Source organism: Hipposideros armiger, unplaced genomic scaffold (assembly GCF_001890085.2).
Source record: "Hipposideros armiger isolate ML-2016 unplaced genomic scaffold, ASM189008v1 scaffold_299, whole genome shotgun sequence".
Classification (NCBI taxonomy): domain Eukaryota; kingdom Metazoa; phylum Chordata; class Mammalia; order Chiroptera; family Hipposideridae; genus Hipposideros; species Hipposideros armiger.
The window spans coordinates 1,969,260-1,991,556 of NW_017731649.1; the positions used below are offsets into that span (position 1 = coordinate 1,969,260).

A 22,297-nucleotide genomic window follows, 5' to 3' on the forward strand; every position below is an offset into this window, starting at 1 on the left:
GGTCGTCTGCCCTCCTTTGTTTTCTGCATTGGGAAATAGGGTTCGTCCAGAAAAGGAATGGTGTTGGGCAGCCAGAAAACCAGCGTCCACGATAGCCTCTTGTGTATCTCGTCTTGCCTGCCTCCACCCCTCCTCCATGACATAGGCAGGGCAGTGTTTCTAAAATGCACATCTTGGGCTGGCCGAGTGGCGTGTTTGTTAGGAGTGGGCTTTGGACACCAGCTCTGTGCAACAGGGCCCCGGTTCGGATCCCACATGAGGGCCAGTGATGCTGCACCCTCTACAGCTAAGACGGTGAACAACAGCTCGACCTGGAGCTGAGCTGCTGTGAGACGCCGGCAATGGCATAGGCTGCAGTGGGGCTGGCCGGCAGCGGGCGTGCACTTCCATGAGCGGCCGTCCAAAGGCCGGCGACCGATCTGCCTGATTGGGGAAGAACGCAATGATAATACCAACATGGGCCAGTGAAGCGACGTCCTCCACAACTAGACTGAAGAACAAAAGGACAGCAACTTGTCTGTTCCCCTTTCCTCATTTTCCAACGCTATTCCCCTCCCCCAATTCCCCAATAAAATCTTAAAAATAATAATAATAAAAATAAAATAAAAACGCACGTCTTAATACCGTGAATGTCACCCAATTTCCCTTAGGACGAAGTGTGAACACATGAGTGATTTGTGAGCCTCTTTGCCACCTGGCCTGTCTGCTGCAGCCTCTTTCCTCACTCTTCACTTAGAGCAGAGGTTCTAGCACACTTGGTTTGGCTTTGTTTTTTCCTTTGTCCATGTTTGAGGAACACATTTATAATGTACATAAAGTTGCAGGTTAAACTACTTAATAGCACATATATTCTAAGCATCTTGGAAACATCCATTTAATAAAAAAGACACCTTAGGGACTTTAAAAAGAAGACATCTCGTGTTACTCCTGCTTCATGTCTCCTGCCGCTGTTCTCCCATCTCTGCCTGGCTTGCCTGCCTGCTTTTTCTGCGTTTTCGTTGTCTCACGCGGAATGCCCTCAGGACGGCCGTGGTGGTTCCCAGATGTGGGCTGTGTCTCCCACGGAAGAGTCACCACTCTTCTGCCCTTCTCTGTCCTACCGTTCTGCCCTTGTGCTTTTTGCCTTTGGGATGTTTTCCTGCTGCAGTGGAAGCTACAAGTGGCCAGGGCCATGTCTGTCTTGTTCATAGCTTAGTGTCGCTGTGGTGACTGACGTGAAGCTGCTTGCTGACTGTGTAGACCAGATTTATGTTCAAATAAAGTTACCCTGGTATTGAGGAGAACTGGGTGTTAGGGTTACAGCTATAGATGGGCGACCTGTTGGAGAAAAGTTACCAGGATGTGTTTTTACTTTGACTCAGCAGTTTCATGCCTAAGATTTATCCCAAGGAAGTGACCCAAGATGTGCTCAGAGATTTTTATACATGGATATGATTCGCATTCTTGCTTCTGGCATGCAGTATTGGAAATAACCTAAATACTCAACAGTAGGGTCAAATAACTCATTTTACATCCACTTTGTGCATCTATTAAAAATGACACCATGAGAGGTTAACAATGATTTGGAAATATATTCATAATAAATTAAGACACAAAATAAAGCACAGAAAAGTATGATCCCAATTTTTAAAACCAATAATAAAAAAGCAGAAATATGTAATCTAAAATATTTATTGTAGCCATTATTTTTGGAAGGTGAGATTAGTAGGTTTTCTCTTTGTCAATGAATTTTCTACAAAGAACATGGCTATCTTTTTAATCAGAAAAAAAATGTACAAATAAATAGTCCCAATATTAAAAAGTAATCTAGCTTATAAAAACCCTAAATTAGTAAACCATTGCTAACATTTATATGGCTTTGTTATTTTTTATTTTTATTTTTTTAAAGATTTTATTGTGAAATTGGGTGGTGGGGACAGCGCTGGGGAATCAGGGAAGGAGAACAGACAAGTTGCTGTCCTTTTGTTCTTCAGTCTAGTTGTGGAGGACGTCGCTTCACTGGCCCATGTTGGTATTATCATTGCGCTCTTCCCGGGTAAGGCAGATTGGTCATCGGCCATTGGACGGCCGCTCACAGTGGATGACGGCAGCTCCCTGCAGCCTACGCCGTTGCCAGTGACTCTCGGAAGCATATGGCTTTGTTTTATTTTATTTTTTATTTATTTATTTATTTATTTTTTTAAGATTTTTATTGGGGAATTGGGGGGATGGGAACAGTGCTGGGGAATTGGGGAAAGGGGAACAGACAAGTTGCTGTCCTTTTTGTTCTTCAGTCTAGTTGTGGAGGACGTTGCTTCACTGGCCCATGTTGGCACCATCATTGCGCTCTTCTCTGGCGAGGCAGCTCAGTCGCCGGCTTCTGGACGGCCGCTCACTGCGGCTGCTGGCCGCTCACGCTGGCTGCTGGCCACACACGGTAGCCCATGGCAATCCACTGCCACAGGGACTGCAGCCCACGCCGTCGCCGGCGACTCATGGCAGCCCAGCTCCAGGTCGAGCTGTTGTTCAGCATCTTAGCTGTAGAGGGCAGTGTCACTGGCCCTCATATGTGGGATCCGAACCGGGGCCCTCTGGTGTCCCAGGCCAGTTCTTAACCATCGCGCCACTCGGCCGGCCCCATATGGCTTTGTTTTAAATTTTGATATAATTTAAGAATTTTGACTGGTGCTGGGCAGATTTTACTAAAGTTTAGGCAACTAATGAGAAATGTTAGATGAATAAATTTATAATCTAAATAACACTGCATCACAGAAGTTTATAGGGTAGGTCTTCGGAAGCATTTTGCAGATAAGAAAATAAGTTTCTCAGAGTCTCACTGCTAGGAAGTGGAGGTTAGAGTTTGAACTCAGCAGTTTCGTTCTAGAGCCTTTTGTTGTCAGCACTGACCAGCGTTTGCCTTTCTTCCCTGCACACAGCTGGATGGGATCTGCTGCCCATGACTGCGTGTCAGCAGGAGCTGTGCTCTAGTGTTATTCTTGGCGCCAGTGGTCATGGCAACACTGACTTGCAGGCTCCTCCAGGCCATCCGGGTCTGGACATCTAAACCCAGGCATGTTGGGTATGTTGCAATAGCCACAGGCTTTGTGAAAGAAAAAATTATCCTGACACTTAAAACAGTAAGGAAGATTTTATTCCAGACTGTTGCAGTGTGGAGATAAAGGGGACTCACCTCGAATATGCCAAAGACGGGATTTATGGCCACAAGTGGAGTGAGGGGCCGTGAGAATCAAGAGTAGGGGCTGAGGGTTTTGATCAGATATCGAGGGGGGATTCTCTGAACTGACTCGTCAGGACTCCTGCTAACACTGGCCTCGGCGGGTTATGAACCTGAGGTCGAGGCCCCATGGAGAAGAGGGCCCAGAGGAGCCTGCTGGAGTTGGGCCAAGGACGGCGTCTTTGTCAGTGTTGTATGAGCCCTGTTGGAGGTCCCTGAAGCATGGAGACCCATCAAGGCAGCCACCCTTCGTTTACTTATTCGTCTGGTTGTTCGCGTATCCGTCAAAACTCAGTAGACATGGAGCAAACACTGCCATGTGCGGGCATGGGACAGACCTCTTGGGATTCTGTGTTGGGGGTCCCTGTGGATTTCTCTTGGGTGGGGTCAGTGGGAGGAAAGGAGAGGAGGGCGGCCTCAGATCCGCCACACCAGCATGAGGGGACCTCAGTGAGGGCCAGGCCCTGCCAGCCCGTTACCAGTGAAAGGACAATTACCTAAGCCTTGGAAATGAAGCACAGGATAGAAATGTTTTGTCCCTGTTGCCCTTGACCATTTAACAGATTCACCCAACATTATTCAACTTTGTAATGGGATGAGCCCCTCTCTCTTCTGTTCACTCTTGCTCAGAGCCCAAACTTTGTGATGTTACATGTTAATTTCTAGATTTTTGTCTTGTACACAGACTATATCTGGTGAAGATAAACCCAAAGGCTATGGTTTTGCTCTGTAGACATTAACCTGATTTGTGTCCTACAGAAAAGCTTACTGTGGTCAACCCCAGCTCTCCAAAGGCCCCTGAACCAGTATCCCTCACTGGCCCCCTCGTCAGCGTGTATGTGCACGGGCAATGGCCTGCCTAAGGTGGCCACACTGCTGGTCCTGGTTGTCCTGCAGACACCACTCTCCACGTGGGAAGTGTCCCCTGCCTCTCTCAGCCTATTTGTCCCCGTGTCCAGACTGACTGCATGTGTAGTCTGTGACCCTGTCAGTGACAGGTAGGGTTGATAGGTTTTTGCCAAGCGAGGCATGCCACTCTTCATTTCTGTTTGTCCATGTAGAGACTGAATGAAGGAGCTTCTGGACTTCTCCTCTGTCCACTTCCTTATTTACGGGTGACCCAATTTGCTGGGGTTGGTCTGGCTGTGAGGAGAAGGAAGCCATTCCTAGGAGCGAGGCCACCTCCTGCGTAACACGCTCCCCTGTGCGCCTGCGGCAGCTCCTTCGTTATATTTCTTACACTGATGCTGTTGCCAAGCCAGCTTGTCGGCGGCTCAAGGGCCAGACTGGACTTCTTATGCGCTCTTTGCCCACATTTGGAGTCTATAAACTCGTTGATTCCTGATTTCTCTACAGCTGCGCTTTGATGCCTCCATTTATTCATTCATTCACAAATACTGGGCCCCTTGCATGCCAGACACTGCAGGTGTTGGGGTTATGACAGAGTGACGTCATCTGCCTGGAGAGGCTCATTCATGGAAGGGATTCCCAGGCTGTGTTTTGGGTACTAAGACTTCTAGCGAATGAGAGAGAACTTCTGTTTTCTTTCTTTCTAATGAAAATTTCCTTATAATTTGCAGGTAGAATAAATGAGATTATATATGTATGTAATTATCTTAAAAGCTATCTAAAGGTAGAGAATGAAAAAACTCAGTATATGTTCCTAGCAATAAAAGGCTTAAAAACAAAGAAATATTTAAAAAGGTAGTATCCACAAAAATTATCTTTTAAGCATTTCATTTTCCAGCACACTAATTGCAGTAAGAGCAGTGGGAGCGTTGAATGTTTTGAGGAGCTGAAACACTGGAAGGCGTCCTCTAATGTCACAAGTTCCCAAATCTTTGCCTCTCTAAACTTGTCTTTGTAAATGTCATTGAAGAGCACCTTGTAGGTGACATCCCTGAAGTAATCTGTGATTCAAAATGTGAGAAACTGGCAGTGTGAAAGAGGAAAAACCAGTGTGTGTGTTTCATTAAAATAGTGAGCTTTTCACTCCTGGGTGAGGAAGGAGGGAAAACATTGGAATAAAATCGGGGCAGAGCTGAGCCCGACTTGCAAAATAGAGGAGAGTGTTTTGAGAAACTCAGTGTTGTTACTTGCAGTTTTAGTAGAAAAATGCTTGAAACAAAAATCCCTTTTAGTCGGTGAGGGAAGGCAGCCACCCATATGTGACAGAGCTGCTGCACCAATGGGGCCTCATGGGGGGCTGGGCGACAGGTTCTGTCGTGCCCAGAGCACCCAGGGCCAGGGGGCAGCTCCCAGGGGCTGCTGGGGGCTCGCTGGGAGCCCATGCCCAGCACCCAGCCTGGGGCCTGGTGAAAAGAGGGGGCGTATCCTCAGTGTGGAAACCGAGACAGACTCCAGATTTTAAGGTTTGCTTTTGCTTCGCTTATCAGCAAGCCTGCTTTTTCCAAAATGTCCGCCAAGAGAGAGATGGTGAAGTCTAAGCCTTCTCACCCTTCTTTTGTTCTTGCGCCCCCTTTCAAACCTGCGCCTTCCTACCCCCCGTGGTGGAATGTGCTGCTGGAGAAGTACATGCAGCCTTTGGATGCGCAGGATCTATGCCCAGAGGTCCAACCTGTGGGGCCACCTAATGGTTGCAATAATCACGCTTCGAAGTCCAGTTTCTGTGTCAGAACTCACATCCCTTGGTGAGGTCCCCAAGAGAAATGTTCTGCTAGGCATAGCTGTGCAGTGTTGGGGGTGTATGGATCCGTGCCCTCTGTTCTCTGTTACATTTTCACAATGAGCAGGACTTCCCGAAATTTCAGCATGAATGGGCTGCCCATTTATGAGTGTGTGTCCACTCAATTTTTACATAGTTTTCATTGACAGCTATTAAAGATAACTTGAAATGGTACTGATAGGGACCAGTGTCCATTAACAAGCAGTCAATTCTTTTTTTTTTTTTTAAGATTTTATTGGGGAATCAGGGAAGGGGAACAGACAAGTTGCTGTCCTGTTTGTTCTTCTGTTTAGTTGAGGACGTCGCTTCACTGGCCCATGTTGGTTTATCATTGCGCTCTTCCTGGGTGAGGCAGATTGGTCGCCGGCCACTGGATGGCGGCTCTTGGCAGCTCATGCTGGCTGCCGGCCGCTCACGGCAGCCCATTGCAGCCCACTGCAGCCTACGTTGTCGCCAGCGACTCACGGCAGCACAGCTCCAGGTCAAGCTATTGTTCACCATCTTAGCTATAGAGGGCAGTGTCACTGGCCCTCATGTGGGATCCGAACCAGGGCCCTGCTGCACAGAGCTGGTGTCCCAAGCCAGCTCTTAACCAACGCGCCACTCGGCCGGCCCAAGCAGTCAATTCTTAAATGATAACCCTGCGATGGTGCCTTTTCTCAGCTTGGTAATTTGTTTAGTTTCTTCATTTGTGAAATGATGCATGTAGATTATTACCTGTCATGGCTGTTTGAAAGATTGGAGACCTTTTGTGTTGAGTGCCCAGCGTGTCTGGGGGTGAGCTTGCTGTCACACAGGAGCTGTGACTGATGCGCTTGTGGCCCGGACTGCTGTGCTGCCCTCTGTCCGAAGCCTGCTGGATGCATCATTTGTTCTTGTGTTGCTGTTTGCAGAATAAGGGTTTTTGTTTTGTTTTATCAAAGGACACTAAGTCCTGATGACTCTAAAAAAAAATCCAAGTGAAAGGAATAGGCCGTTACGGTAAAAGATGCCGTCATGGGATTTCTGTGACCTTCAATGGATATTACCTACTCGGACAGTGTCTGATATCATACCTTTTATTATACACAAGGACATCTCGCGCCTTATAAAGTACCTACTTAGGTTTTTTCAAATTTTGAATTCTAGCTCTGTGAACTGTGTTGTATGTTTTTGTTTTTATTTTATTTTATTTTATTTTATTTTATTATTTTTTTAAGTTAGTTTCAGGTGTACAACACAGTGCAATAGTTATACTTTTTACCCCTCAAAGTGACAACCCCCCCAATCCGCCACCCCAGTCCCCCCCCCCGATATCATACATATCTATTACAATTATCATAGTCCATTGACTCCACTCCCACACTACACTCCACGTCCTGTGACTATATATATATTCACTTATAGTTGACATACAATATTATACAACATCAGCTTCAGGTGTACAGTGCAGTGATCAAGGCTCTACACCGTCCATGAAGTGGTCTCCCTAACAAGACGTGTGACCATCTGACACCCTACAAAATATTTACAACATATGTTGTATGGTTTTACATTTTAGAGTGGGCAGTTTTCCATTCAAAGTCAGCTATTCGCCACCTCAGATGTTATAAATACAAATGTTTGGCATAGTGAATTTTCATGTACTGTATTTTTAAAAAAATTTTATTGGGGAACATATTGGGGAACAGTGTGTTTTTCCAGGACCCATCAGTTCCAAGTCAAGTAGTTGTTTCAATCTAGCTGTGGAGGGCACAACTCAGTGGCCCATGTGGGGATCAAACTGGCAACCTTAGTGTAATGAGCCTGCGCTCTAACCAACTGAGCTAACTGGCCGCCCCCTCATTACTGTATTTTTTTATCCGAAGTTGGGGATCCGCATATGCAGAGGGCCGACTTAAGATATAAGTGGATTTTCAAGCGTAGCGGTCGGCGCCCTCACGTTGTTCAAGGGTCAGCTGTAGTTTTCTTTTCAATACCGTTGTTGAGGCGTACTTGCCATGCAGGAAAGTGCACATGTTTATAGTGTCCAGTTTAACAAGGTTTAGCACGTTCACCGTGACACCATCACCACAGTCCAGGTAATGAACAGACTCATCACCTCAGAAGTTTCCACTTTGTAAATTCTCCCCTCCCACGTGCCCCCACCCAGGGAACCACTGAAAGACTCTCTGTCACTACAAATGAGCTCAACTTGCAGTGAACTAGAATTTTTATATAAATGTAACTGTACAGTGTGTGCTCTCTTTTGGTCTGGCTTCTTTCGCTCAGCAAAATAAGTGTGAGAAACATCCAGGTTGCGTGTACCAGTTTATGTTTTATGTTTTCAAAATTAACTTCTAGTTGAGTTCCTACATGGGAAGTATTATTTCTTTGAAAACTGTTAACCTGATTTTGAAATTAGCTGAGAAATCTGTTGAATGATATAGTCTTTGTGAAAATCCAATTCGGGTAACTTCCACTCAGGTCAAGTTCCTCATGCGTTTTCATTGAAAACTCCTCACTAGCCCGTTGTTACATGTCATGTTGGTGACCAGAGTTCTTTGGAAATGGAGAATACGTATTAGGTATTGCCTTGTGTTTGCTTTTAAGGCGCCGTATGTCTACTGATAATGCCATAATTGTTACTCTGTTTTCCTTTCCAGGGCTTTTCCAGGAGTGCAGCTATGGGTGTAAGAGGCTTGCAGGGCTTTGTTGCAAGTACCTGCCCACATGTATGTACCGTAGTTAATCTCAGAGAGCTGGCCGAGCGCCACCGGAGCAAGCACCCGGGCTGCACGCCCACCATCGTGGTGGACGCCATGTGCTGCCTCAGGTACTGGTACACTCCCGAGTCGTGGGTTTGTGGTGGCCAGTGGAGAGAGTACTTTTCTGCTTTGCGAGACTTTGTTAAAACCTTTGAAACTTTTGGCATCAAGTTGATATTCTTCTTTGATGGCATGGTGGAGCAGGGTAAGAGAGATGTGTGGGTGAAACGAAGACTCAAGAACAACAGGGAAATAGCCAGGATTTTCCATTACATCAAGTCCCACAGGGAGCAGCCCAGCAGAAACATGTTCTTCATCCCCTCGGGGCTGGCCATATTTACACGTTTTGCTTTGAAGACCCTGGGTCAGGAAACTCTGTGTTCATTACAGGAGGCCGACTATGAGGTGGCATCCTATGGCCTCCAGAATGACTGTCTTGGGATTCTCGGAGAAGACACCGACTACTTAATTTATGATACCTGTCCCTACTTTTCAATTAGCGAACTCTGCCTGGACAGTCTCGACACCATCATGCTCTGTAGGCAGAAGCTCTGTGAGAGTCTGGACCTCGGCCCGGCAGACCTTCCTCTTCTGGCCTGCCTGCTTGGCAATGACATCGTCCCGGAAGGCGTGTTTGAAAGCTTCCGGTACAAGTGCTTGTCTTCCTATACCTCTGTGAAAGAGAACTTTGACAAGAAAGGCAACACTGTCTTAGCTGTAGCACACCACATAGCTAAAGTTCTTCGCTTACATCAAGGTGAGAAAAAGCTAGAAGAGATGTTACCTTTGGGACCAAACAAAGCTCTTTTTTATAAAGGGGTGGCATCGTATCTTTTGCCAGGACAGACATCTCCGTGGATTTTCCAAAAACCCAAAGGTTTAACAACTTTGCACAAGCAGGTGGTACCCATGAGTTCAGACCCTGAATCTAAGCAAGAAATTCCTGTGTGTACAGACCCTGAATCCAACCAAGAAAGTCCTATGTGTTCAGACCCTGCACCCAACCAGGAAATTCCTGTGCGTACAGACCCTGAAATTAAACAAGAAGACTCCATGAATATGGAGCCTGAAGTCAAGCAACAAGTCACCATGGTTTCAGACACTGAAATCCTAAAGGTACGTAGACATGCCCGCCCGAATTGAATATATCCGGGTTGAAAATGTACCCATCAAGGGACTTGTCAGTGAGTACTGCCTGCCTGCAGCGGTGACGGCACTAGGGACACAGACCAGGACCCCAGGCATTTGGTTTCATGAAACAATCCATGAAAACACATCATAAACTATATTGACACAGTTACAGAAGAGAGAGAGTTCTCGGAATTTGAAGGAGAGTGATCACTGTGCACTAAGGTGCAGAGAGAAGTTCGCAGAAGAGTAGAACTGGAGCCAGACCTTAATGGGGGTCTGACATTGGCTTTGAACAGGCAGTGACTGGGTGGTGGGGGCACAAAGGGTGCCGAGTGTGGGGTTGTGTCACACTGGGCACAGTGGTCGAACAGCAGGCTGGAGCATGGGGTTTGAGGCGGGAAGTAGGGAGAAAAATTGGGGAAAGGTAGACCGCAGCCAGATTGTGAAGACTATTAAATACCACACCAAGAATTTGGTCTTAGTTCTGAAAGTAATAGAGGGGCCTTGAGGGGTTTTGACGGGAGGGCCACTGTCGAACCACTTCTGTGTGAGGTTCTGTGCGAGGTGCATTACATAGATTATGTCATTGAACCCTGAGTTACAGATAAGGTGCATGCCCACATCCCTTCTTAACAAGTTCAAAAGCAAACTCATGACATTACCCACCAACCTGTTACTGTTCCTGGCATCGTGAGTGTCGCCATCTTTCATCTAGTTATGTAGCTACAAAGCTAGGAATTAGCTGTCCCATTTTGTGTAACCCGTCTCTCCCAGGCTTGGTACGTTTACCTGTCGGCGACTCTTCCCTCCGCAGCCCGAGCCATCCTTTGTCTGTCCCGCACACTGTGCCCTCCCAGTCCGTCTGTGACGCTGCATGCAGGAAGGAAGCCACATTTGCATTTCATCCTCCGAGGACCGAACACTAGCCTCAGAGGAGCCGAGGCACGTCCTCACCTAGCCACTCCCACGCCCCTTCTTGCTCTGGAAAGCTGTCCTGCCCTTCTGCTAGTGTTTCCTGTCACAGCTGGGTAGTCACGCCCTCAGAAGCCCCCTGAGCAGCCACCCTGCTGGCATGTGTGCCTGACATTTGTAGCGCATGCTCATTGGGATTTCATGTTTGATTAATGTCTCCCTGCCAAACCCCCCTTGTGCCTGTCACACTGTCTGTGTCATAGTAGTTGCTCCTTAGTTCCCGAGGGAAGTGTTGGTTCTCTCTGTCTTGCAGCTACAAGCTCTCTCCTTTGTGACTTGTTCCTCCCTCTGTGAGCTGTAAGGAGTCCTGCTACCCTGCAAAGCCCTCCACCTCTCTCTCTTACATGCATTGTAGCAGATAAGCTAATTTATTACACAGAAAATTACTGTAAAAAGTAGATTGTGATGCATGCTTTAGGAGAGTTATCGGTGGGAAAGTATTGAGGAGTTGAGGAAACTATTCGACCTTGAAGCGTATTCTTATGTGCTTGTAGAGGAAAAAGAATGTGGGTTGGAAATTGGAGGAAGGGTAGACTTGGAACTCCAAGCGTTGGTGGCGGTAGGGAGCGCGGAGCACAGCATGGGGGAAAAGGTCGGGTGGTGAGAAAGAATTAAGACCCCTGAGCAGACTCCGTACTCAGAGCCGGGAAAATGGAAAGGAGTGTGGAGATGGACAGAGAAGAGCGAAATCCAGACATTCTTAAATACTTTCAGTGCTGTTCTGCAGGTCGGCTATAGAAATAGATGGACCATGCAGATACCCGTCCATAATGCATCCTTACGCAGCTGTCTGCACTTATCCCAGTGTCCCTCGCATCACCACCTAGCAGCATGCAGCTCTGCAGCCAGATGCACTTGTGTCCCTGCTCACAAGGGGACACAGGTGTGAAAGGCTAAGTCACACAGGACGTGCTTTGCAGACCCTGATTTGAACCCAAGCTTTGACTGCACGTTAGAGTCTTCCCTGTGGCCCCCCGCAGAGCCCAGACGGTGGGGTCAGTAGTCTTGAGAGCGAGAGCCAGAGTGGAGGAACCTGTAAGGGGGGCTTCCGAGGTGGCATCTGAGGTAGACCGGGGAGCCTGAAGGACAAGGTCGGGAAAGGCACCCCGGGCTGCCCTGTGCCTGCAGGCGGCCGTGCTCGTGTGGCAGCAGCCCGCATAACTGTTAAGTGCTTAAGTATGTATAAATAACGAGACAGCCTGACTCATGGAGTTTTGCTATTCCAAGTTATCTTAATACTACACTGTAAGTGCTTTTAGCCGTGGACTGCTTAGATTTAAATTTTTGAACAGTAATCTGGATGACTGTACTCCTGCAATGATAAGAATGTTCAGGAAAATCAAACCTGTATGTCGGTTATGATCGCCCTTCCGATTTTGAGTACTTACTTAATAAGAAAGTGGCATCAGTTAAAATCATGTGTGTTGTCACCTACCATGTGCCGAAACTGCTGGCATTGCCAGGCAGAAACAGGTAAGTGTTCAGCACACGTTTCACTCAGTAAGGTAGGGACAAGTGCTTGATTGTGCTGCCATTTCTACTCCCAGGGGTTACGTTGGGTCGGGGATCAGACGGTAACTTGTATTGGGTACATGTGAGGCGGGGGGGGGGAGGTGAGCTGTGTCGGGGAGAGAGGAAGGGGTTCATGGGCAGGGTGACACGGGTGAACCTCAAAAGGAAGAGGCTTGTGACTTGGGAGGTTGGGAGGGACTGGAAGGGATAAGTGTTATGGAGTACAGGTGAAGGCAGGGAGGGTTGCATCCCCAGGAACTGCGAGGGCGTGCCATGGTGACCGGCTCATGGCCATTTCTATGAGGGCGAGATGGTTGTGCGGGGAGAGGAGGAGGTGCTGTTGAAGCGGGGCCTTGAGTGCGAGGGTGGAGAGTTTGTGGCAGCCATTCAGATGCTTTGAGCAGGGTAGTGATTGCATCTGTGTGTGCCAGAAGGCAGGGCGGGTTGGCGAGGGAGAGGGGAGATGAGAGACGGGGTAGGGCTCAGCTAGAGCCTTCTGTGGCATTGTTTACTCTCAGGTGGACAAAATGAGATGCTTTGGAAGTCAGCATGGCAGGTCAGCTGAGTGGCTGGAGACTGGGCGGGGGGGCGGGTTGCGTAATCAGCACTTTGAGCCCAGAAGCCCAAAGGAAAGGAAGCAGAAATGCCGCTTCGATGTCCTGGCTTTGACAGTTGTTTCATTTCCAAGTGCCTAGAAAAACACCCAGCCTGTGACATAAAGGCGTTGACTATTCTGTTTGAAGGCTGTGGTTTTGTTTTCGAGGAGGAACTCATGTGTTTCACTGTTGAGCAGGTTGCCAGGACGCGCCACGTCCAGGGGGAGAGCTACCTGGTGTACAACATCCTGACCAGTGGGGAGATCGAATGCAGCAACACCCTGGAGGACGCGCTGGACCAGGCTCTGCCCAGCCAGGCCTTTGTGTACCGCCCCGTGCGGCAGCGTGCCTACTCCCTCCTGCTGGGGAGCGGCCAAGGTGAGGGTCCCGGGCTGCGCCGTTTGCACTGACTTGTGACCAACTGGCCAGACCAAGGCAAGTGCATCCTTTTGGGGCACAGATACAGCTAAGCAAGGTTGGTTTCTCTGAAATCTGAAATTGAGGATACCGCTGATGTGTGTAGAGTTAGGTAAATGCCATGGGACGTCTTCAGCTAATCAGCAAGCAGCCGATCGGTAGTCCTTACAAGACGAGGGCATTGTTTTTATAAAATGTTATATTTTTATGTGCTTTTTTAAAGATGTGAAAACCCTTTCCTCCTGTAGGGTGTAGGGTGTACTTATTATTAGAAGACAGTGTCGAAATGTGATTTTCATAAAAGAAGTGTAGAAAATCCAGTACTTCATATTTTAAAATATAAACAGAATTTTCATTAGGGCCTCGTAATGAAGTCTGTGCGTGTTCCCATCTGTATTCCACTGCGCAGTAGCAGCGGGTGTGTCGGGAGGACCTTGTTTTAACACCACGTGTGCAGTTAGGCCTGTAACCCCCCGAGGAGTAGTGGGCTTGGGGCAGGAGAAGTCACTTCGCACAGACTGCCGGCGGTTGATGCACTTAGTTACCTCCGAGGTCGAGCCCTGCTCACCGAGGCAGGCCGACTGTACCGCCGTGGTCTGATTTGAGAGGGCTGAGATGAGAAATGAATTTACATCATGAGAAAGAAGCTGATCTATAAACAGAAACAAAAGGGAACAAATAGTGTCTAAATGATTTTTTCCTATTTTGTCTTATGTGGCTCTCTGCCCGTATTCTTTCTGAACATGAATGATTACACATTGACTAGGATTAAAATAACATATTTTCATCATGAGAAACATTTTCCATCATAGAATAAAACTTGCCTGGAATTGTTTATAGAGCACCTGACCCTTAGCAATGCAGTGTTAGGGGCACTGGCCCCTCACTCAGTCAAAAGTCCATGTATAACTACCCTCGGCCCTCTGCGCCCGCAGACCCCCAACTGGCTCGAAAATACACTTGACCATGGAAAACGGATTTGAACTGTGCGGTTCCACTTATTAAATCTGGGAATAACTGGACTTTGTGCTGCTCAGTCAACTGTATTTTCTTTTTTAAAGATTTTTTTATTTGGGAATTGGGGGGATGGGAACAGACAAGTTGCTGTCGTTTTGTTCTTCAGTCTAGTTGTGGAGGACGTTGCTTCACTGGCCCAAGTTGGCACCATCATTGCGCTCTTCCTGGACGAGGCAGATCAGTCGCCGGCTTCTGGACGGCCGCTCACTGCGATGGCTGGCTGCTCACGCTGGCTGCTGGCCACACACGGTAGCCCATGGCAACCCACTGCCACAGGGGCTGCAGCCTACGCCATGGCCTGCGATTCCCGGCAGCCCAGCTCCAGGTCGAGCTGTTGTTCAGCATCTTAGCTGTGGAGGGCAGTGTCACTGGCCCTCATATGTGGGATCCGAACCGGGGCCCTCTGGCATCCCAAGCCAGCTCTTAACCAACGCGCCTCTCGGCCGGCCCAACTGTATTTTCTTAAATGAAGTTAAAATACGTAAAGTGCACTAACTTAAATTCCATACTTTGTTAATGCTCTTTATACTTGCAGTCATATAGATAACGTCAGTAGGTAACCATAGTAACAGGAAGAGTCACTCTCATTGAACGTGTCTTCATAATTTTTCCTTTTTTCTTTCTAACGTTTTGGTTTTCTAATGAAGTTTACAGTATTAGGATATGAAAATAAAATGCCGCTGTTGCTGGTTTATTTATGGTACTGATGATGAGGCATGTTGTATGTTGTTTGCTTAGCTTATTCTTCTATGTTTGCCTGGAAATTATGTACACCCTACCATGGCATATTGCCTTCCATAAATATCAGTAATATTAATAAGCCTGTTCAGGTCTCGTACCAATTTTCTGTCAACTTGTTCTTAGTTCTTGAGGGAATAGTGTTGAAATCTTCAGATGTTGTTGTGATTTTTATTTATACGTTCAGCTCTGTTAGTTTTTGCTTCAGATATTTTGGAAGTTCTGTTCTTATGTGCATTTATATTGAGGATTATGATGTTTCTTAATGAACTGTCTCTTAACAGAATGAGATTTCTCTTTGTAAAAATCCGGTAATATTCCTTGTCTTCACGTTGGCTTTGTTGGACACTAATGTAATATAAACACTCCAGTTTTCTTAGGGTTGATGTATCTTCATGCTGTATCTTTTTCCTGTCCTTTTACTTTTAAATTATTTCTTTATATTTAAAGTACACCTGTTTAAGCAGCATATCACCTGACAAGCATAGTGTCCGACCAAAAAAAATCTCCGTCTTTTAATTGGCATGCTTAGACTATTAACAGAGAAAGTAACTATTGACATGATTGCGTTTAAGTCTCCTGTTTTGCTCTTCGCTTTGCTCCCCACCCCCCAGTTTATTTCCTCCTCTTCTGATTTCTTTTGGATCAATTGAAAAATTTTTAGTATTTTGTTTGTTATCTTCTTTGGGATTGTTAGATTCACCTGTTGTTTTTTTGGTGGTTTACCTAGGGTTTATGATATTCATCTTTAAATTATCACAATCTGCCTTCAGGTAGTTATTATATCATGTTATGTGTAATGTAAAAACCTACAACAGTGTACTTTTGTTTTCATTATTTTTGTTATTGCTGCTTTATGTCTCCTTCATGTTTCTAAAACTTTTTATTTTGAAATAGTTACACACTCACAGGAGTTACACTAGTACATTGAGTTCCACATAGAGGTGACCCAGTGCTCCCCAAAGATGACAGACAGCCTGTGTGATAAATAAAACACAGTATAAAGTGGAAACTGACTGCAGACCGTACTCACTCCTCACGGCTTTTACACTCCCTCGTGTGTGTGTGTGTGTGTGTGTCGTTGTGTGCAGTTTTTTTTTTTTTCTTTTAAAGATTTTTTTTTTTATTGGTGAATTGGGGGGATGGGAACAGTGCTGGGGAATTGGGGGAAGGGGAACAGACAAGTTGCTGTCGTTTTGTTCTTCAGTCTAGTTGTGGAGGATGTTGCTTCACTGGCCCAAGTTGGCACCATCATTGCGCTCTTCCAGGGTGAGGCAGATCAGTCGCCGGCTTCTGGATGGCCACTCACGGCGGCTGCTGGCCGCTCACGCTGGCTGCTGGCTACACACGGTAGCCCATGGCAACCCGCTGCCACAGGGACTGCAGCCCACGCCGTCGCCGGCGACTCACAGCAGCCCAGCTCCAGGTTGAGCTGTTGTTCAGCATCTTAGCTGTGGAGGGCAGTGTCACTGGCCCTCATATGTGGGATCCGAACCGGGGCCCTCTGGCATCCCAAGCGAGTTCTTAACCATCGCGCCACTCGGCCGGCCCGTCGTTCTGTGCAGTTTTATCCCACGTCAAGATACAGCACCGGCCTCTCACCACAAAGGGACTCCCGTGCACTGCCCGTTGTGTCCTGCCCTCTGATGACTGCTTGTCTGTCCTCCATCTGTGTTCTGGTTGTTTGCAGACTGTTACATAAATGGAAACATACATATCCTTTTGAGATTATGCATGTATCTTAAACTCCATAATACACAATTCTTATTTTTTCTTTAAACTAGGGGCTGGCAAGCTTTTTCTGTGAAGGGCCAGATGATGGTAAACATTTTAGGCTTTGCGGTTCCCCCACAGTCTGTGTAACAGATACTGAGGCCTGCTGCTGTGGTGCAGACATAGCCACAGATAGTACGTCCGTGATGGAGTGTGGCTATGTGCTAATAAAGCTTTATCTAGTTTTCTCATGTCACAAAATTTGAATTGATACTATCTTCCTATATCACAGAATGTTCTTCTGGTAATTTTCCAGGCATTTAAAATAATATAAAAGACATTATTAGGGTTCAGACTGTCTGAAAACAAGCAGGCCAGATGTGGCCCATGGGCTGTGATTTTGCAGCCCTTATCTAGGCAGTCAGTTGTCTGTTAAAGGAATTAATCAGTGAAAAAGTCTTTTATGTGCTGCACAATTTCTGAGATCCAAGTTCTTCATCTTTAGTTCCTTCCTCTGAAGAACTTGTTTTTATGTGTCTTGCGGTGCTCATTTTATTTCCCTGAGCTTTTTTCCGGAAAATACCTTTAAGAGGTTAATTTTGCTGGATGTAGAATTTTGGGTATTTTTTTGTTCAGCACTTTAAACATGTCGTATTGTTGCCCCTGGCTTGTGTTATTTTTCATGCGATGACAATGGTCCTTCTTCCTGTGATCGAGAAGAAAACCCTTATAGACGGCCTGAGAGCAACACTCCCCATGTGTAATGCGTGTTTTTCTCAGGCCATCTGTAAGGGTTTTCTCTCGATCACTGGGTTTCAGCAGTTTGTTTAAGCTAAGTTTAGGAGTGGCTTATACTATGTTCATGCCGCTTTGGAGCCTTGAGTTTCTTGGATCTGTGAGTTTGTGTTTCCTATCAAATTTGAGAAAAAGCTGAGCATTATTTCATCAGATACTGTTTTCTGTCTTCATCTCTCCCACCTCTCACTCTGGGCCTCCAGTTACTTGTGTATGGTTTATGCCTCATCGTGTCCCGTAGGCACCGAGACTGGTTTAAGCCTCTTCTCTCTGTGTTTCCACTTGGGTAATTCCTGCTGCTGCTGTTGTCAAGTTCAGTGAGCCTGTCTTCCCCACCATCTAACCCACTGTTAACCGATCCAGCGAGGCCATCGTTTCAGATACTGGCTGTAAATCTTCCGTTTCGGCCTTCCCTGTCTTCGTAGGTCGTTAAATTCAACCACAGTAGCTTTTTCAAGTCCTCCTCTGCCAGCTCTTTCACCCCTGTCGTTCCTGGGCCTGTGTCCACTTACTGACTTCTCACCTCATAATGGGCCCGCATGGTCCCCGTTACGTGTTCTCACATGCAGTACTGTGTTTCCCCATGTATAAGACGCAGCCTCTTTCTAAAAATTTGGGTCTAAAAACTGGGTGCGTCTTATACAGTGGTTGTAGAAGTTTTTTTACTTGCATTAGCTGATTTTTTCGTGCTTATTTTTGTGTTCATACATCGACCGTATAAGACACACCCAGTTTTTAGACCCCAAATTTTTCAAAAGAGGGTGCGTCTTATACATGGGGATACACGGTATTTCATGGTCATCTGCTGGAAGGTTTTGGACACAGGCTATCGAGAGCATTGACTTTTGTTCTTTCCTGACCTGTTAGGGCTTGCCGTAAGCTTTATCGGTGTGGGTCTGTAGGAACTTTGATTCTAGAGCCAGCGTGGCCCCACTCCTGAGGCCTGGCCTTCCTGCACGGTCACCTGAGTGCCAGCCAGGTGTGTCATGAGGACTCTGCACATTGGCTGCTGGGACCCCACTGTCAGGTCCCAGCGTCTGGTCAGCAGGGCTCCCCCGTAGTTGTCTTGTCCGGCCGGCATGTAGTCCTCAGCGCACGGCGCCCGCTCTCTGGGGCTCTGCCCAGAGGCCCCGCTGCCAGAACAGCCTAGAGCTGGAGACGCTCCCCCTGCCTCGGCTGTGGGGCACAGTGCCTCTGGGCAGAAACTCGGGGTGAAGAGTGTCCAACGTGAGGAGGCACTGGCTTCAAAAGTTTGTCCAGACCCGGAGTGACTGATGGTGGGTGGACGGGTGGGCAGCCCGCCCATGCCAGCCGTGCCCGCAGTCCTTGGGTTCCAGGCGCCGGCAAAGGTAAGTAAGTGCGAATGTGCCTTGTTCATTTCTTGGTGACTTGTTTTCTCTTGAGACGTTTTAAAATATTCTCTTTATCCTTGATGTTCACAAATTTTTCTCCTCTTCGTTGTCTTTGTTTTCTGTTACTAGCACTGCTAGGAGATGGGTGTTGACTTCGGGGTTATAGTCTGTGTTTCTGCATCTTCTAATTCCTGTTTTTTTGTCCCTCCATTATGGGAACATTCCCCCATTCACTCTCAACTCTGTGGAAAAGCTTCCCTCTTTCCTTCATCTGTCCATCGAGGCCACTGTCCTGGTGCCCTGAGTGAGCCCTCACCTCTGTCTCCTCTGCATTGAAGCTCGGCCATCTGCCAGTCCTCCCTAACAGCTGAGTCCCCGCTGGAACCCTGGGTGTGGTGACAGCTCGCCCCTCCCCTCCTGGCTCTTGCTGTCTGCTGCCCTCCATGTGTGGCAGTCCTCCGAGCTGGACTTGGCCCTCTTGCGCCCCAGCTATCCCGTTCACTTGCATTGCTTTAAAAACTGACCATGTGGACAAATGCAGCATTTATTTTTCTGGCTCAGGCCATTCTTCTGATCAATTCTGTGCATCCCGCTAGCCCTTGAAAACGAACTCCTCCACATCCCTCCCTGCCCCTCGTGAACAGCAAGTTCCTGTCTGACGGCACTGTGTGCTTTTCCCCCCGAGGCCACCGCGGCTGGTGCACGTGTTCGCATATGGTCACTGTCTGCTGGGCTGTGGCTGAGCTGGCCGGGGCTGTCCAGGTGGCATTTTGCCACACTGAGGTAATCGACAAATGTTTGTTGAGTGTATATTTTAAGTACCACCTTTTTAGGAGGCTTTGCATTTAGCAAGGCATTCCTTAGGAAAGGACAAGTCTAAAGCTTGAATTTCACGGGCAGGAGGGCAAGAGACAACCAGTCTCAGCAGGTAAGCAGCCGTCTCCTGCCCAGTGCAATTGGCAGGCATGAGCCCACTCATTTAAAGTGAGACGTGGCATCAGAGGTCCTTTAGCTGCATGGTTAGGACTCTCAGCACAGAGCCAGGCCTTAAACCTCTGTGGCTGTGGGCACTAGAGGCCATAGAGTCCCAGGCCCTGGTCGAAGCCTCGATACTTCAGAGTCCTGATGATGGGGATAGCGTGGAGGGCTGACCAATTGGACGTGCCGGTTATCTGATTGCGTTGGAGTGGCAGGTTGGCCTCGCTCCTGCGTGGCTTCTTAGTTGATGTCATGGTATTTGGGTGGCCAGACGTGGGGAGAGCTGAAATCCTCAGCTCTCAGCCCGCCCCAGTCTCATACCCATTCTCACCTCTGCTTCTCAGTGTCTCTGATTTGTAGTCTCCCTAATGATCATCCGAGCTTAAGCCACTGTGAAACCTCCTAAGTTTGGGGAAATGGAAGAAACCGGAAGCAGCAGAGGCAGGATCTGTGCGGTCCTCGGTGCCTCGGCAGCTAACCGTGTTTTACGGAAGCCCCGCGGCAGCCGTCCTGATCCTAGCCACCCTCCCTCACTCTCCCCCGTGAGCGTTCTGGGGAGACTGACGGTCCGTGACAGGATCGTGAGCCCTGTAAGTGAGTGTCCAGTCAGTGTGGCACCTTCACAGAGTGCCTTCGGCCACCATTGCATTGAAATCCTGGTGTTGACCTAAAAGGTGATTTGTCTTCAAAAATGTTCACAATTGGGCCGGCCAAGTGGCTCAGTTGGTTAAGAGCTCGCTCAAGACTGCAAGCTCTGAGCAACAGGATTGCCGGTTCGATTCCCTGCTCAAGCTGAGCTGCCAGCAGCTGCCAGCAGGTGGCAGGAGGGCTCAGTAAAACAAACAAACAGAAATGTTCAGAAGCATAGGGAGTTACTCTATTTTTTAAGGACTAAGGCCACAGCAATTATAGGTTAAATAGCAGTGTAAAAATGTTATAGAACTATAGGACAAGTATTTTTTAAAAGTCTAGAGGATGGTTACCAGACTTGAAAAGCACATAACTGGGAGGTTGAAATGCACGGTGCGTCTCCTGTCTCCCCCTGCATTGCAGCCCCCCACACCTGCCGGAGGAGTCGGCTCTCGGGTTTGTGTTCCATAGTCCAGTCCGAGACTGTAGGGCGGTGGAGATGTGGACCGCTGCACACCCTCGCTGCCGGGGAGAGACGTTTCAGTTACATGCAGGAGACTTCACAGGGTGGAGTCTTGGGGACCTTTGGGCCTAGCGGGCAGGTTTGTGGCGTTTCTCCGTTACCATGTGTAGAGCCGTCGTGAAGGAGAGATTAGCAGACAGCTTCTGCTCTAGCTCTTCCTTTGCTTCCTGAGCTCAGAGCCCAGTGCTGACCGTTCCAGTGAGAAAGCCAGCCTTTTCCCTCAGGAATCGCCAAACCCAGTTCCCTCTTCTGCTTTTCTTGCTCTGCAGGCATTTAAGGTTATTTCAGTGTAATTCAGACAAACCAAATTACTGCAGATGTTTCTGCTATAGTTCAAAGTGCATGCCAGGTTAAAACCTCGGAAGTGATGTGGTTCCCCAGAGAATGGGCCAAACTCTGGGATTTTCCAGAACACACAGGAAAATGTGTTCATTTTTATCTTAAGAAGATCTCAGGTCACACAAGCCCCTGGCTGCAGGTTGGAAGGAACAGGGAGCTGTAACTGTGTGTGTAGGGGGGATAACCTGGATTAAAAGTGGAAACGGTGCCATCTGAGTATTTAGATGTGGGTAGAGATGTTCCCAGACCACCAAATGCAGTCTCTGTGAATGTCGGCATTTTCTAGCCTCTGAGCGCGGCCCTCTTACCTGCCTGTGTTAGAAGAAGGCGTGTTGAGGTCTGTTAAGTCACCTGTCCCCACTCTCCAGTGACCTGCTCCCAGTTCCAACTTCACACCCCTTTACCTGCCCCTGCTTAGAGAAGGTACTTGTTGAATACCCTTCTTTCCTGTGTCCTTCCCACAGTGTCAGGGAAACCTCCCTTAGGGAAGGGAGATTCCCATCAGCTAACCTGATTTGTTTCACTTCTGGCCAGTCAGCGTCACACACAGAGATTAAGTTTCATGCCCAGGCTGTGTGCCGGAGACAGGGTGAGCGCTGCACTCTGGGGACATGTAAGTCTTGTTCTGTGACCAGGTCGTGCAGTCAGCGAAACTCACCGCATGCAAGTCGCTTGCTCGCTTTCAAAGCAGAAGCTTTTGTCTTTTCATTAACTTCGTATATTGTGCTTTGGAGCAGACTTACCTTGCTGGCCTGGGAGACGGAGGGAGTGGTGCTGGCCTTGAACAGAGCAGGGCTCAGGGGCCGCCCTTCCCTCCTGGAGTGCAGCCGAGAAACTGGTGACCAGGCGGCATTTCTCTTGGAACATGTGTCCAAAACTTCACTTCCCCGGTCTTAACAAGAAAGGGAATAACATAAAATGTCCCTGGTGGTTTTTTTTTTTTTTTTTTTTTTTTTTT

At 47.8% G+C, this 22,297-nt stretch overlaps 1 protein-coding gene across 8 annotated transcripts in view; it reads left to right on the forward strand.

Moving 5' to 3' along the window:
* Positions 1-22,297, forward strand: part of FAM120B (family with sequence similarity 120 member B) — a 71,595-nt gene that overhangs the window by 4,135 nt on the left and 45,163 nt on the right. For 5 of the 8 annotated variants that reach the window (XR_002125896.1, XR_002125893.1, XR_002125895.1 and 2 more), the window contains 2 exons: positions 8,525-9,742; positions 13,035-13,215. The exons of 1 other annotated variant lie outside the window; for it this stretch is intronic. Coding sequence is in view for 1 of the 7 variants with exons in the window: in XM_019659477.1 (XP_019515022.1) it covers positions 8,525-9,742; positions 13,035-13,215 (1,399 nt within the window). In the remaining 6 variants the exon portion in view is untranslated. Of the gene's footprint in view, positions 1-2,915; positions 3,059-8,524; positions 9,743-13,034; positions 13,216-16,555; positions 19,653-22,297 lie in introns of those variants that run through there. 2 more of the 8 variants (XR_002125897.1, XR_002125898.1) reach the window with 2 other exon arrangements.